The 14,495-nt window shown below is 34.1% G+C and overlaps 2 protein-coding genes across 2 annotated transcripts in view; one reads left to right on the forward strand and one right to left on the reverse strand.

Annotated features, from left to right (window-relative positions):
• Nucleotides 1-13,095, forward strand: part of prodha (proline dehydrogenase (oxidase) 1a) — a 17,397-nt gene extending 4,302 nt beyond the window's left edge. The window contains exons 3-14 of the mRNA XM_051877908.1: nucleotides 1,700-1,734; nucleotides 3,446-3,595; nucleotides 3,808-3,872; nucleotides 3,958-4,074; nucleotides 5,624-5,703; nucleotides 5,875-5,956; nucleotides 6,039-6,131; nucleotides 8,284-8,430; nucleotides 8,959-9,134; nucleotides 10,657-10,755; nucleotides 10,851-10,939; nucleotides 11,497-13,095. Of these exons, the coding sequence (XP_051733868.1) occupies nucleotides 1,700-1,734; nucleotides 3,446-3,595; nucleotides 3,808-3,872; nucleotides 3,958-4,074; nucleotides 5,624-5,703; nucleotides 5,875-5,956; nucleotides 6,039-6,131; nucleotides 8,284-8,430; nucleotides 8,959-9,134; nucleotides 10,657-10,755; nucleotides 10,851-10,939; nucleotides 11,497-11,687 (1,324 nt within the window). The 3' untranslated portion in view covers nucleotides 11,688-13,095. The remainder of the gene's footprint in view (nucleotides 1-1,699; nucleotides 1,735-3,445; nucleotides 3,596-3,807; nucleotides 3,873-3,957; nucleotides 4,075-5,623; nucleotides 5,704-5,874; nucleotides 5,957-6,038; nucleotides 6,132-8,283; nucleotides 8,431-8,958; nucleotides 9,135-10,656; nucleotides 10,756-10,850; nucleotides 10,940-11,496) is intronic.
• Nucleotides 1-14,495, reverse strand: part of rpl35 (ribosomal protein L35) — a 518,047-nt gene that overhangs the window by 13,718 nt on the left and 489,834 nt on the right. The window lies entirely within an intron of this gene.

Raw genomic sequence — 14,495 nt, forward strand, 5'->3', positions numbered from 1 at the left:
ATATATTTTTACTAGTGGGTGCAGGACACTATAGTTCATTTATGTAAGTGAGGATAGCAAAATAAAGTAAACTGTGACATATTATACCCAAAAATTCTTCATACAGTGGACTACCAGTAAAATTGATTAAAAACTTGGGACCAAAAATTATTCAGACACTTTGACCTGACCATGTTTTGCTTAAGTGTTATCTGACATAATTAAGATTATTTTTTTTTCTGACACAGTTTAACTCTGAGATCTTGTCATATTTTATTATTTTTTTTAAACTATAGTGAATAAACTGTATTAATGAATGAAATGTTCAAGGTGTCTGAATACATTTTGGTTTGAGAGTGTGTGTGTGTGTGTATCAGATTTTTTTTTTTCATTGAGATACTATTATATAGTTTTTAATATTTTTACTTTTTATTTTCATATATTCTGATATGTCAAAGTTATACTAAACTAAAAAAAATTAGAAATGTTTCTTTGGCAACTAATTACATATATATATATATATATATATATATAAAATTTTATTTTTTTATTTCAGTTAACATTTAATTTATTTCAAGTAAGTAAAACATTTTTTTTTTTTTTTTTTTTTTTTTTTAGTTAACAATAATAACGGTAATATAAGTATTACCAGTGTTATTTTAGTTTTATTAATATTTTGAATTTACATTTGTTTTTATATTTTTAGTTTCCATGTTCATTTTAGCTTAATTTTTAGTCATTTCATTAGGCTTTTGTCATTTTATTATATTTTATTTTATTTTATGTTATTTTATTTTTAAATTGTATTTATTTTTATTTTATTTTATTTAAAAAAAAAACTTTATTTTATTTTATTTTATTTTATTTTAAATGTTGCTATTTAGTTTTCATTTTTATTCCAGTTTTGCCAAGGCAACATTTCTAATTTTCGGTTACTCTAACAAAATGTATATTTTATTTTATTTCAACTTTATTTCAATTAACAGAAATGTTTTAATAGTTTTAGTTAACAATAATAACTACCTCTTGCACCTGCTAGACACTTTCATTTGTATATTAAAAATACACAATCTCCATTTTTTTTTTTTTCTCAAGCAGTATTTGCAGCATTAAAATAATAATTTATAGAGTGATTTTTGTGTTTGCTCGGTTGAATCAGCGTCTATCTGAGCACATGTTGCAGATGCTTGCAGCCCTGTGTCTTGTTAGTACAGAAGGTCAGGTCGAATACTTGTCATTCTTCTCAATCACATGCTTCAACTCTGAGCTTCACATTAGAGTTCCCAGTTTCAGTTATTTGCATAGTGCCAATTTGCATTGAATCATTTTAATTTCCCTCACAGCCAGAGAGCTAAATTGTTGTTTTAAAATATTCAAATAAAATAACTCAAAGTTTCTAAACATATCTGAAATGGGGTCTTTATTGATTTAAACTTTGACTGTGTGTTGACTGAGACTTGTGTTGCAAAGTGAATGACGCATGTGACTGAAATCTGAAGTGGGCCAGTGTTTGTGTCACTGTGTGTGTCACTGCCAGAGTGTTCGACGTGTGTTGCATCATTTAATGGTCCCAAGTGAATTTATCACCTCTTCCAACAGAGCTAAAAAAGTTCAAGTATAAAATGTCCTGGTTTAAAAGTGACCTGTTTGCAGAAACCTCAACTAGCGTTAATAAAACACAACTTTGTACTTAAACATGTGCTTTTGATTTGTTTTTCAGTTCCTGTGTTTCTGAGGCTGAGAAAGAGAGTCATGGTAAGCACAATAAATTGACACTACATTAAAAATATTCAGACTAAATTTCAACATAAAACTAGACATTGTTTTATTGCCGTGTTTTAAAATAAAAATGATATATTCAATCATGATAAATGTAAAATGTATCCCTAACTGAGTCGGTTCAGTGCGGTACACAGTGTTACTAAATACAAAAAAAAAAAAAAAAACAGTTTAAGCATCCTACTAGGATTATATATTGTTATTTTTATCTTTTGTTTTATTATTTTTTAATTTTATTTTATTTTGTCTTGTGGTGGTTTATTTTACTTTGTCTTTTATTTTATTTTGTTTTGGCTTTGTTTTTTTATTTTGTCTTGTTTTATTTGACCTTTTCTTGTTTAGTTTTTTTTTTCCTTGTTTAGTTTTTTTTTTTTTTTTTTTTTTTTTTTTTTTTAATTTTGTCTTGTTTTATTTAGCTTTGTCTTTTGTATTTTGTTTTATTTTGTCTTGGTTTTATTTATTTATTTTTTGTTTTTTTGTTTTATTTTACTTTGTCTTTTATTTTATTTTGTCTTGTGGTGCTTTATTTTACTTTGTTTTGTTTTATAATTTTATTTGTTTTATTTTGTCTTGCTTTATTTTATTTTGTCTTTATTTTTTGTTTTGTTTTGCATTTTGTTTTATTTTATCTTTTTTTTTTTTTTTTTTTTTTTTTTTTTTTAAATTTTGTCTTGTGTTTTGTTTTATAATTTTATTTTTGTTTTATTTTGTCTTGCTTTATTTTATTTTGTCTAGTTTTTATTTTGTGTTGTCCTGTTTTGTTTTGTTTTACTTTGTCTTTTGTTTTATTTTACTCTGTCTTATTTTATTTAGTTTTTATTTAATTTAATATAATTTTAGGCATTTTATTAAATTCTTTTGTTTTATTTGCTTTTTTTATTTTAGTTTTTAGTTTATAATGTTTTTTTTTTATATAAATCTGATGATGTTATTAGTAATTTTAAAAGCATTCAGTAAACAGTTGTTTTGTTGTGTTTTCAGTTGACACCAGTTCATGCTTACCTCAGGACCATAAGTGTACAGTGTTTTACATTTGATTTCAGGGCTTTATCGTTGATGCTGGAAGGGTGTTGGCAGTTTGTTGGGTTTCATCTGGCTGGGTTTTTAAGTAACGTTAGTAATGTGACAAGCGAGCAACGCTTCACCTTAGGGATCATGCTGCGTGTTGACTCAGTCATCGAGGCTGAAATAGACTGCTGTATGTGCATTATGGGGTCTAGTTGTTTCACTCGCTCAGACTGGTTAAAGCTGGTTTAACCGTGGGCTCTCCTGGTGAAGGGGCTGAAATTATCTTTGCAAGCTCATGTTTTTTAACTCTGTGGGGTATTCTGTATCTCAGACGAAAACCTTTCCTATGTAAGGTATTAGAAACGATTATGCAATGCAAGTTTGTGCCTAAATGCTGCATAAAGCTGTCAAGCATTAATGATAACCATTTTTTATTTATAAGTCAACATGACATCATTATTATCTTTTTTTAAATAAAGTTTTATGCACAAAAATACATAATTTATGGAAGTAAAATGGGTTGCAAACAGTGATCCTGTGAGGAAACCGTTATTTCATTTTCTGACAGCTTTTTGCAGCATAAATGTGACACTCAGGCAAAGTTATGGTGTTAAAACAAAGGGATGTTTCCAAATCAGTATCTCCAAACTTGACTGTGATTTTTAAAATCCATATTCAGGTATGGATCATCGTGAGAAAAAGTACAAAGCTCATCGCCAGTTTGGAGATCGGCGTGGAGGAGTGATCAGCGCTCGGACGTATTTCTACGCAGATGAAGCCAAGTGTGATCATCACATGGAGACATTCATCAAGTGCATCAAAGCTTCCGGTGAGCGGAATATTACTTAGTCTTCTTAAAGTGCCCTTATTTTGCTTATTCAGATATTACCTTTCATGGATTCATGTAATATAGATGTTTGTGAATGTAAGAGGTCTGCAAAGTTTCTTAGGATATTATAATAGGGGCACTTTAATATCAGGATATGTTCAGTACCTTTAGAGTTTCATTGATGTATTTGTGTTGATGTGTGTGTATTTTAGCCGGAAGCTCTGTCGATGGATTCTCGGCCATTAAGATGACCGCACTGGGCCGGCCGCAGTTCCTGGTAATTCTCTTTTTCACTCTCAGTCAAATTTCTTTCAACTAATCTGATAACGGTGTGATTCATCTTGATTCGTTCTGTCCTAAAGCTGCAGTTCTCTGAGGTGCTGGTGAAGTGGAGGAGGTTCTTCAACCTGTTGGCCGCCCATCAGGGGAAAGACGGCATGGCCATACTGGAGCAGAAGCTAGAACTCGAACAACTGCAGGTTTGTGTTTTGCACTCAAAGTCTCAGTTTGTAAAAGTACATTATTGACAGGTTAGTTAAACTACTTTAGTGTGGTCAATAATTAGTTTGCTTTCACAAATTTAAAGACAACATTGCAATGCTTTTATAATTTGCAATATGGCATATGTCAAAGTGAACAATATTATTCAGCAGGAAATAATGTGTTAAAGGATTAGTTCACTTTCAAATAAAAAATTACCCCAAGCTTTACTCACCCTCAAGCCATCCTGGGTGTATATGACTTTCTTCTTTCTGATGAACACAATCGAAGATATTTTAATAAATATCCTGACGCATCCGAGCATTATAATGGCAGTGAATGGGATCAACGAGTATGAGCTGAAGAAAGTGCTTCCATCAATCATAAACATACTCCACACGGCTCCGGGGGGTTAATAAAGTCCTTCTGAAGTGAAGCGATGCGTTTGTGTTAAAAAATATCCATATTTAACAAGTTATAAAGTAAAATATCTAGCTTCCGCCAGACCGCCTTCCATATTCAACTTATGAAGAAAGTGTAAACTGGCGTCGCGTAAGTTGAATAGGGAAGGCGCATGAAGTAGCATAAGATTTTTGAACTGGAAGAGTTTTACACTTTCTGCATACGTTGAATACGGAAGGCAGTCTGGCGGAAGCTAGATATTTTACTTCATAACTTGTTAAATATTAATATTTTTTTTCTATATAAATGCATCAGTTCACTTCAGAAGGACTTTATTAACCCCCGGAGCCGTGTGGAGTACACGTTTATGATGGATGGATGTGGATGGAGCCACTTTCTTCAGCTCATACTCGTTGGTATTGCTCACTGCCATTGTAAAGCTTGGATGCGTCAGGATATTTATTAATATTTTTCCGATTATGTTCATCAGAAAGAAGAAAGTCATATACACTTAGGATGGCTTGAGGGTGAGTAAAGCTTGGGGTAATTTTCATTTGAAAGTGAACTAATCCTTTAAAATAAAATGAAATTTTGATTTTAGAAAAATGACAAGGGACATAATATTTAGGAAGTAAAAAGTCTATTTTGATTTATGATGTTGTATTTAAAACAATTTACAATTCATTATGACAATTATTTATGTATTTATTAAAAAAAAGTGTATTAAAATTAAGAAAATAAAAATGTGTGCTGTTCTTTTGAACGTTAAATTCAAATAATCCTGAAAATTAAATGTTTCACCACAAAAAAATAGCAGTTTCCATCATTGATCAAAATAAGATAAAATGATAATCAGCATATTAGAATGATTTCTGAAGGATCATGTGACACTGAAGACTGGAATAATGATGCTGAAAATTCAGCTTTGATCACAGGAATAAATTACATTTTAAAGTATATTAAAATAGAAAACAATTGTAATAATATTTCACAATATTTTACTGATCAAATACTGTATATGCAGCCTTGGTGAGCATAGAGACTTCTTTCAAAAACATTACAAAATTCTTAATGACCCCAAACTATATATTAATTTAGAAATGTACACATTTACAGATATCTTTCTCTCTTTTTTTCTACCTGCAGGACAGTTTGATCAAACTGGGAGTAGGTGCTAAATCAGACATTGAGAACTGGTTTACTGGAGAGAAACTGGGTTCATCAGGGTAAAACTCCTCAGCTGTCACTTCAACTGATTTCCCAGTCTCACCCATTACTGATTCTCTATTTTTCACACTTCAGCTGACTCAATATAAACCAAACTGTGTGTGTGTGTGTGTGTGTGTGTGTGTGTGTGTGTGTGTGTGTTTGATCATGTTTCTCTTTAATTCCTGTAGAACCATTGATCTGTTGGACTGGAACAGTCTCATCAATGACACAACCAAAATCTCCAACCTGCTTGTGGTGCCTAACATGGAGGTAACACACACAGGCATACAGATAAAATGTGTCTAATGCACACAAACACAACTTCACTCAAACAAACTCTGTATTTCCAAAGAGTGGTCACCTGGAGCCTCTGTTGAGCAAATTCACTGATGAAGAGGAGAAACAGATGAAGAGGATGTTACAGAGAATGGACGTCCTAGCCAAGGTAATCTCACCAAAACTTCAGTTAAAAGTTATCCTGTAGATGCTGTTAGGCAAATGACCTTAGATTTCTTGGACTGTTTGATAGTGATTGGGCACATCTAAAGTTTGCATAAATGTTACGACAGAAATCAGGTGGATTTTTGCACTCTGTGTGCATTTGATATTTGACATTACTCTCTCAGAGTGACTTGACCCTGATCAGCCATTAACCAAACTTGTTTCTTACTCTGACGCAAAAGTGTCTCATTTTCCCTCTCGTTTGTGTTTACACATCTGTTCTTGACCAAGGAGACTTTGATAGATAAGCTCTTGATAGAAATGTTTCTGGTGGAAAAGTATCACTCGGTTAACCTTTTTTGTTAACCTTGACATGTTAAAGTCAAGTGGACAATAAAGCAGACAAAAACCTTCCCGTTAACTTGCTTAGGAGGTTTTAGCAATGACTGTTCTGAACATTTTAACAAGATTCTCAACAGCCCTCAACGTCACAAGACTGACTCTTTATCTTCTGTGAGATAAGCACACAAAAAATCATTATAAAGGGAAATGTTCTACAAAATACAATGTCAAACTCAAGGAAGAGTTACAATAAACCAAATACAGAATATTCCAGTCTTAATCTCTATAACGACAGACACTGAGGCTGTTAGATAAAAGATTTGTACAATTTAAGGTCTTAATGGAAAGCTTTTTATCTTCACAAAGACGCTTTATCTACAGCATGTCAGCTTGTGAATTCTTGAAACTGTGAAACAGTACACGGAATAGACCATCTATTATGGTTTCGAATAGGCAACGATGAATTGGCAAAAATGTCATTACATAAAAGTATGTATGTCATATACATACATACATACATACATACACACACACACATATATATATATATATATATATATATATATAATATAATATATATACACACACACACACACACACCAACTTTAAGGACAATATACTGTGTATATATATATAAATTGTGATGGCTAGACGACTGGGTCAGAGCATCTCCAAAACTGCAGGTCTTGTGGGGTGTTCCTGGTCTGCAGTGGTCAGAATCTATCAAAAGTGCTCCAAGGAAGGAACAGTGGTGAACCGGTGACAGGGTCATGGGCGGCCAAGGCTCATTGATGCACGTGGGGAGCGAAGGCTGGGGCCGCCAGACCAGTCAGGGTGCCCATGCTGACCCCTGTCCACCGCCGAAAGCGCCAACAGTGGGTACGCGAGCATCAGAACTGGACCACGGAGCAATGGAAGAAGGTGGCCTGGTCTGATGAATCACGTTTTCTTTTACATCATGTGGATGGCCGGGTGCGTGTACGTCGTTTACCTGGGGAACACATGGCATCAGGATGCACTATGGGAAGAAGGCAGTGTGATGCTTTGGGCAATGTTCTGCTGGGAAACCTTGGGTCCTGCCATTCATGTGGATGTTACTTTGACACGTACCACCTACCTAAGCATTGTTGCAGACCATGTACTCCCTTTCATGGAAACGGTATTCCCTGGTGGCTGTGGCCTCTTTCAGCAGGATAATGCGCCCTGCCACAAAGCAAAAATGGTTCAGGAATGGTTTGAGGTGTTGACTTGGCCTCCAAATTCGCCAGATCTCAATCCAGTCGAGCATCTGTGGGATGTGCTGAACAAACAAATCCAGTCCATGGAGGCTCCACCTCGCAACTTACAGGACTTACAGGATCTGCTGCTAACATCTTGGTGTCAGATACCAAAGCACACCTTCAGGGCTCTAGAGGAGTCCATGCCTCGACGGGTCAGGGCTGTTTTGGCAGCAAAAGGGGGACCAACACAATATTAGGAGGGTGGTCATAATGTTATGCCGGATCGGTGTATACTTTATAACATTTATATTCTTTGTTGTTGTATGCATTTTATTATTGTGGTTTGTTTTTCTTTCTGACTTTAGTAGCTAGTTCTTTTTCTTGCTGGTTTATTCAGCTGTTTTCAGTCTGTGAAGTCTGTAGTTTGTTCCCGTTCTTCTTAATAGTCTGTTGTTGACTATGACAGCAGTATTGTGGTGGAAATAAACGTCTCCTGCAGGCAGGATGGTTATGTAACTGTGTTTACTGAAGTGCACTGTTACAGCTGAAAGGCATTTTATAACTGAATGTGTGTGTGTGTGTGTTTGTTTCCAGCACGCTGTGGAGAACGGCGTGAGGCTGATGGTGGACGCAGAACAGACATATTTCCAGCCGGCCATCAGCAGACTGACCCTGGAGATGCAAAGGATCTTCAACAGAGAAAAACCTAACATCTTCAACACCTACCAGTGCTACCTTAAAGTGAGTCGCTGAAACACACACACATTCCAGTTCAAGCTAAACACACACACACACACCCTCAAAACCTGCTGCCGATCTTCATACTCCGTCCACACCCAGACTTCTCATTTATCATGACATAATGTGGATGATTAAAGGATTATGGTGTTTTCCTGAAAATCAGTCACACCTGAGTATGTCGTACCGAGGCAAAATTGCGTTGCGGAGAAGAAAAAACATAGATAAGTCACGTTTTATTATTACATTCAGAAATAATGTATAATACAAGTACATAACATAATAGTGGTGTTCATATAAACAATATATTTGTGATTTTAGGCTTTTATGTTACTTTGTTTGGAATCACTTTTAAATCGTCACAGAATGAGTCAGCATGAGAGTGTTTATAGTGGTATATGGCTGTCAGAAGACCTTACGTACGACTTTCTAATGGTTTTATTGCAATAATTCTGTCCTGTTGTATTTGTTAGTTTATGTGTGTGATGAATCCCATGACAAAGTCAATAAAATAAACACCCGTGCTTGTAGGAAGCGTATGATAATGTGTCCGTGGATGTGGAGCTGTCGCGTCGGGAGGGCTGGTACTTCGGCGCTAAGCTGGTCAGAGGAGCGTACATGTGTCAGGAGAGATCTCGGGCGGCAGAGATTGGCTACGAAGACCCCATCAACCCTGACTATGAGGCCACCAACAGGATGTACCACAAGTATGAGCCTTGCAGTTAAACGTTTTAAACAAATTCTAAATGGAAAAAGCATTGATAAAACATGACAATTTTTTCTTTGGCAAATATCAACGCACTCACCATATAATTACAGTCAGTATTTTCATACTTTGATTGTTGTGGATTTTTGTTAACATGTAGGTGAAATATTGAGACCAATGTAGTTATATAACATAGTAATATAGTATACTATATAGTACTATAATGAAATATTGATAAACACTGTAAAAGAAATGTACATCTATTTGAACCATGTGGTCAAAAGGACTTTTATAATGTCACTACCTTAAATATAATGTGAAAAAGATTAAACTATTGTGTCAGGAAGTGAACTTTTTATGGAATTAAAAAAACAAGCATTTAAATATACATTAATTCTTTAAATATTTCTTTTATTCCACATAACCCATTATCTGATGAAAAGCAAATATATTACTGCTTTCAAACGATTAATTGCATCCAAAATAAAAGTTTGTGTTTACATAATATATATGTGTACTGTGTATATTTATTATGTATATATAAATACACACACACGTATATATTTAAGAAGTATTTACATGTATTGTTTATATATATATTTTTATATTTATATATATAATGTACATTATATATAAATATAAATATTTTATGTATAAATAATATAATTTTGTTAAATATATACATGTGTGTATTTATATATACATAATAAATATACACAGTACACACATATATTATGTAAAAAAAAAACATTTATTTTGGATGCGATTAATCGCGATTAATTGTTTGACAGCGCTAAAATATATATTTAAAGTAATATATTTGTAAATATTTGCTTTTCATCAGATAATGGTTTATGTGTAATAAAATTAAATTAATTAAATGTATATTTAAGCAATTAATATATTTTGAATATTTAAGTAAGTATTTATTCCACATATACCATTATCTTAAGAAAAGCAAACATTAAAAAAATATATATTTTGTTTAAATATATATTTTATTTTATTCTACATAACCCATTATCGGATGAAAAGCAAAAATATATAGTTGTTTAAATATATATTATTTTATTTTTTTTACATTTTATTCCACATAACCCATACAAACATTTATGAATATATTATTTGTTTTTATTTTTTATTTAAGTTTTACACAAATGGCACCGTGAACTGAGAATGAGCCCTGTACATTGGCATTTTGCACAATGAATTATATGATCATCCAACACATTTTGATAACACAATGTACCAATTAATTTAGTTTCGCTGTGTTGTCTTAAATGAATGTTTTATTCAACACCAAACACACCTGCTTACCTGAGCTGAGCTTGTTTTGCCCATCAATGTCACATTGCTAATGTGCGTCATAACTGTAAATATTTGCGCACACATTGTGAGGGAAATATTTTGACTTGTTGCTACAAACAGAAGTAAATATTTGAGGATTAATTTCTTTTATTCATCCTTGGCTGTCATTGATCAAGTCCTAGACGCTTTTATTAACCATTATCTCTGTCTGTAAGGTGTCTGGAGTACATTCTAGAGGAGATTAATCTCAACAGGATGGCCAACGTCATGGTGGCATCTCACAATGAGGATACGGTCAAATTCACACTGGAAAAGTGAGTCTAGAGAGCCATGAAGAGATACAAACAGAAATTGTTTTGCTCAGTATCTGTGGCTAATGGTGATCATACGTGTGTGTTTTTCTGTACAGAATGAACGAGATGAGTCTCTCTCCCACTGAGAATAAGGTTTACTTTGGACAGCTGCTAGGAATGTGCGACCAGATCAGCTTCCCGTTGGGTGAGTGGAAAAAGAGCAGTGTGCGAAGGAACAGATGTTGAAATCTAATGTTAAAGGATTAGTCCACTTTCAAATAAAAATTCCCTGATAATTTGCTCACCCCCATGTCATCCAAGATGTCCATGTCCTTCTTTCTTCAGTCGAACAAGAAATTAAGGTTTTTGATGAAAACATTCCAGGATTATTCTCCTTATAATGGACTTCAATGGTCTCCAAACGGTTGAAGGTCAAAGTTACAGTTTCAGTGCAGCTTCAAAGGGCTTTAAACGATACCAGATGAGGAATTGAGGAATAAGGGTCTCATCTAGTGAAACGATCGGTCATTTTCTAAAAAAAAATAAAAAATTATATACGTTTTAACCATTATTATATACGTCTTGAACTAGCTCTCTTCTTCTTCTTCTTCTCTATTAGAATTCCGGCAGTGTAGACGCTGCTAAGTGTATTACTGCCCTCCACAGGTCAAAGTTTGAATAGGTTCAAACTACTAGAATAGGTTTTATATAATAGAATGAAACGGGCTGATGAAGTTTACCGGTGTGTGTTTTTGTGAGCAGGTCAGGCAGGATTCCCGGTGTACAAGTATGTTCCGTACGGTCCCGTGAACGAGGTCATCCCGTACCTGTCTCGCCGAGCGCAGGAGAACCGCGGCTTCATGAAGGGTTCGCAGAGAGAACGCAGCCTGCTGTGGAAAGAGATACAGCGCAGACTCTTCAATGGACAACTGCTCTACAGACCTGTGTACTAAAACACACACACACACACACAACTGAACATCAGCTGTATTTAAAATATGGACCCGTCCCCCTACCAGAGCGCACAACCATGTGAGTGTGGGAAACTCCTCACCAAATGGACATTAATACAATCCATAAGTTTTATAGTTTGTGTACATCAGTGGCTGTAAAATGAACTAGAGTTAAAGATAACATGAAATTGCATTTGCGATACATTTAACTTCTGTGATGTGACGTGAAATAGAAAGTGTAACAAAATTCAGAGGGAGATAATATCAGTAATAATATTTTTTTCTTTATTTCACATAAACCATTATCTGATGAAAAGCAAACATTTATAAATATTTAAATGTATTTATTTTTTTATTTTATTCCACATAACCCAAAAATTTCATAATATATGAAATGTTTAAATATATATATTTTATTTTTTATTTTATTTTATTGTATTCCTCATAACACATTATCTGATATAAAGCAAGCATTTAAAAAGTATATTTTATTAAACAAAGTGAATCAGAAAGTTAATGTAGGATATTGGGTGGGACATGTTAAGTTATGAAGTTAAGACATGTTTAGTTACATGAGCAGAACAAATCGTCTAAGTCATGTCAGATATGGAGAAAGTTTGGGACAGTTACGAAGACTGTAAATAGAGTCTGTTTTAATTATATGTTATCTTTAAATCAGCTCTTCATCATTCCACTGTCTTTACATCACTGGTTATGTTTGGAATAACTTCGACCATACTACTCATACTGTGTTTGCATTATGATCACTGTATCAGACACAACACTGCTAATGTGACAAATGAACCAATATCAGCTGCCATTTTTAATCACAGACCTTTTTACAAATGCAAAATATCTGTATTATTTCAGAGATAACACAATAAGGTCATGTGACAATAATATATATACACACACATAGTATATAGTGCACAATATGCAGTACACTAGTTTCAAGTGAAAAACGTTTGACCTGTTGACGCACATGGACTGTTTTCATACTGACAATGACGAGTTTTTTGTATTATATTTAATAGTTATTTAACCATATAATTATGATTAAATGTCTATTAACAGACAGGTTCGACGCATTTTAGCACTGTATATTCTGTTTAGTGTATGACTGTAATATAAATTCGTTTTTTTTTTGGCTTTTTCTTTTGCTCATTTTAAAAACTGCTGAAATGTAAGTTTGGGTTTGAATTGAAATGAGTTTGGATGAAGTGTGCATATGAATCTTTCAGTTGTTTGAAATATTTACTGCTCTTTTATTATGTAAATAATATAATATAGCGACAGCGCACAGTTCTCTCCCCAGAGTGATTTTAGACACTTTTGCACTGTTTAACTAGATGAATATGGATGACTGTATATAAACATGTCTTAAATAAAAATGACAGTTTGTTACAAATGTTGAACCATTCATTGAGTTTCTTATTTTGAGAGATATATATATATATATATATATATATATATATATATATATATATATATATATAAACACACACAGAGAGGGAGAGAGACTCAAGCATGTAAGGTCAAATTTAGTCATTTTTAAAGTGTTTTCTATTCTACAGCTTATTACATACAACCCGAATACGAATACCGGAAATGTTTAGACGTTTTTTAAATTTGAATAAAATGAAAACTAAAAGACTTTCAAATCACATTAGCCAATATTTTATTCACAATAGAACATAGATAACATTACAAATGATTAAACTGAGAAATTTTAAAATTTTATGCACAAAATGAGCTCATTTCATATTTGATGCCTGCTACAGGTCTCAAAATAGTTGGGATGGGGGCATGTTTACCATGGTGTAGCATCTCCTCCTCTTTTCAAAACAGTTTGAAGACGTCTGGACATCGAGGTTATGAATTTCTGGAGTTTTGGTGTTGGAATTGGTCCCATTCTTGCCTGATATAGGTTTCCAGCTGCTTAAGAGTTCGTGGTCGTCTTTGACATATTTTTTTCTATAGGTGAAAGATCTGTACTGCAGGCTGGTCAATTCAGCACCCGGACTCTTCTACGACGAAGACATGCTGTTGTAATAGCTGCAGTATGTGGTTTTGCATTGTCCTGCTGAAATACACAAGGCCTTCCCTGAAATAGACGTTGTCTGGAGGGGAGAATATGTTGCTCTAAAACCTTTATATACCTTTCAGCATTCATAGTGCCTTCCAAAACATGCAAGCTGCCCATACCGTATGCACCCTCATACCCTCAGAGATGCTGGCTTTTGAACTGAACACTGATAACATGCTGGAAGGTCTCCCTCCTCTTCAGCCCGGAGGACACGGCGTCCGTGATTTCCAACAAGAATGTCAAATTTGGACTCGTTTGACCATAGAACACTTTTCCACTTTGAAACAGTCCATTTTAAATGAGCCTTGGCCCACAGGACACGACGACGCTTCTGGACCATGTTCACATATGGCTTCCTTTTTGCATGATAGAGCTTTAGTTGGCATCTGCAGATGGCACAGCGGATTGTGTTTACCGACAGGGGTTTCTGGAAGTATTCCTGGGCCCATTTAGTAATGTCATTGACACAATCATGCCGATGAGTGATGCAGTGTCGTCTGAGGGCCCGAAGACCACGGGCATCCAATAAAGGTCTTCGGCCTTGTCCCTTACGCACAGAGATTTCTCTGAATCTTTTGATGATGTTATGCACTGTAAATGATGAGATTTGCAAAGCCTTTGCAATTTGACGTTGAGGAACATTGTTTTTAAAGTTTTCCACAATCTTTTTACGCACTCTTTTACAGCTCTGCCATTCTTTACTTCTGAGAGACTCTGCCTCT

The sequence above is a fragment of the Ctenopharyngodon idella genome, chromosome 21 (assembly GCF_019924925.1).
Source record: "Ctenopharyngodon idella isolate HZGC_01 chromosome 21, HZGC01, whole genome shotgun sequence".
Lineage (NCBI taxonomy): Eukaryota > Metazoa > Chordata > Actinopteri > Cypriniformes > Xenocyprididae > Ctenopharyngodon > Ctenopharyngodon idella.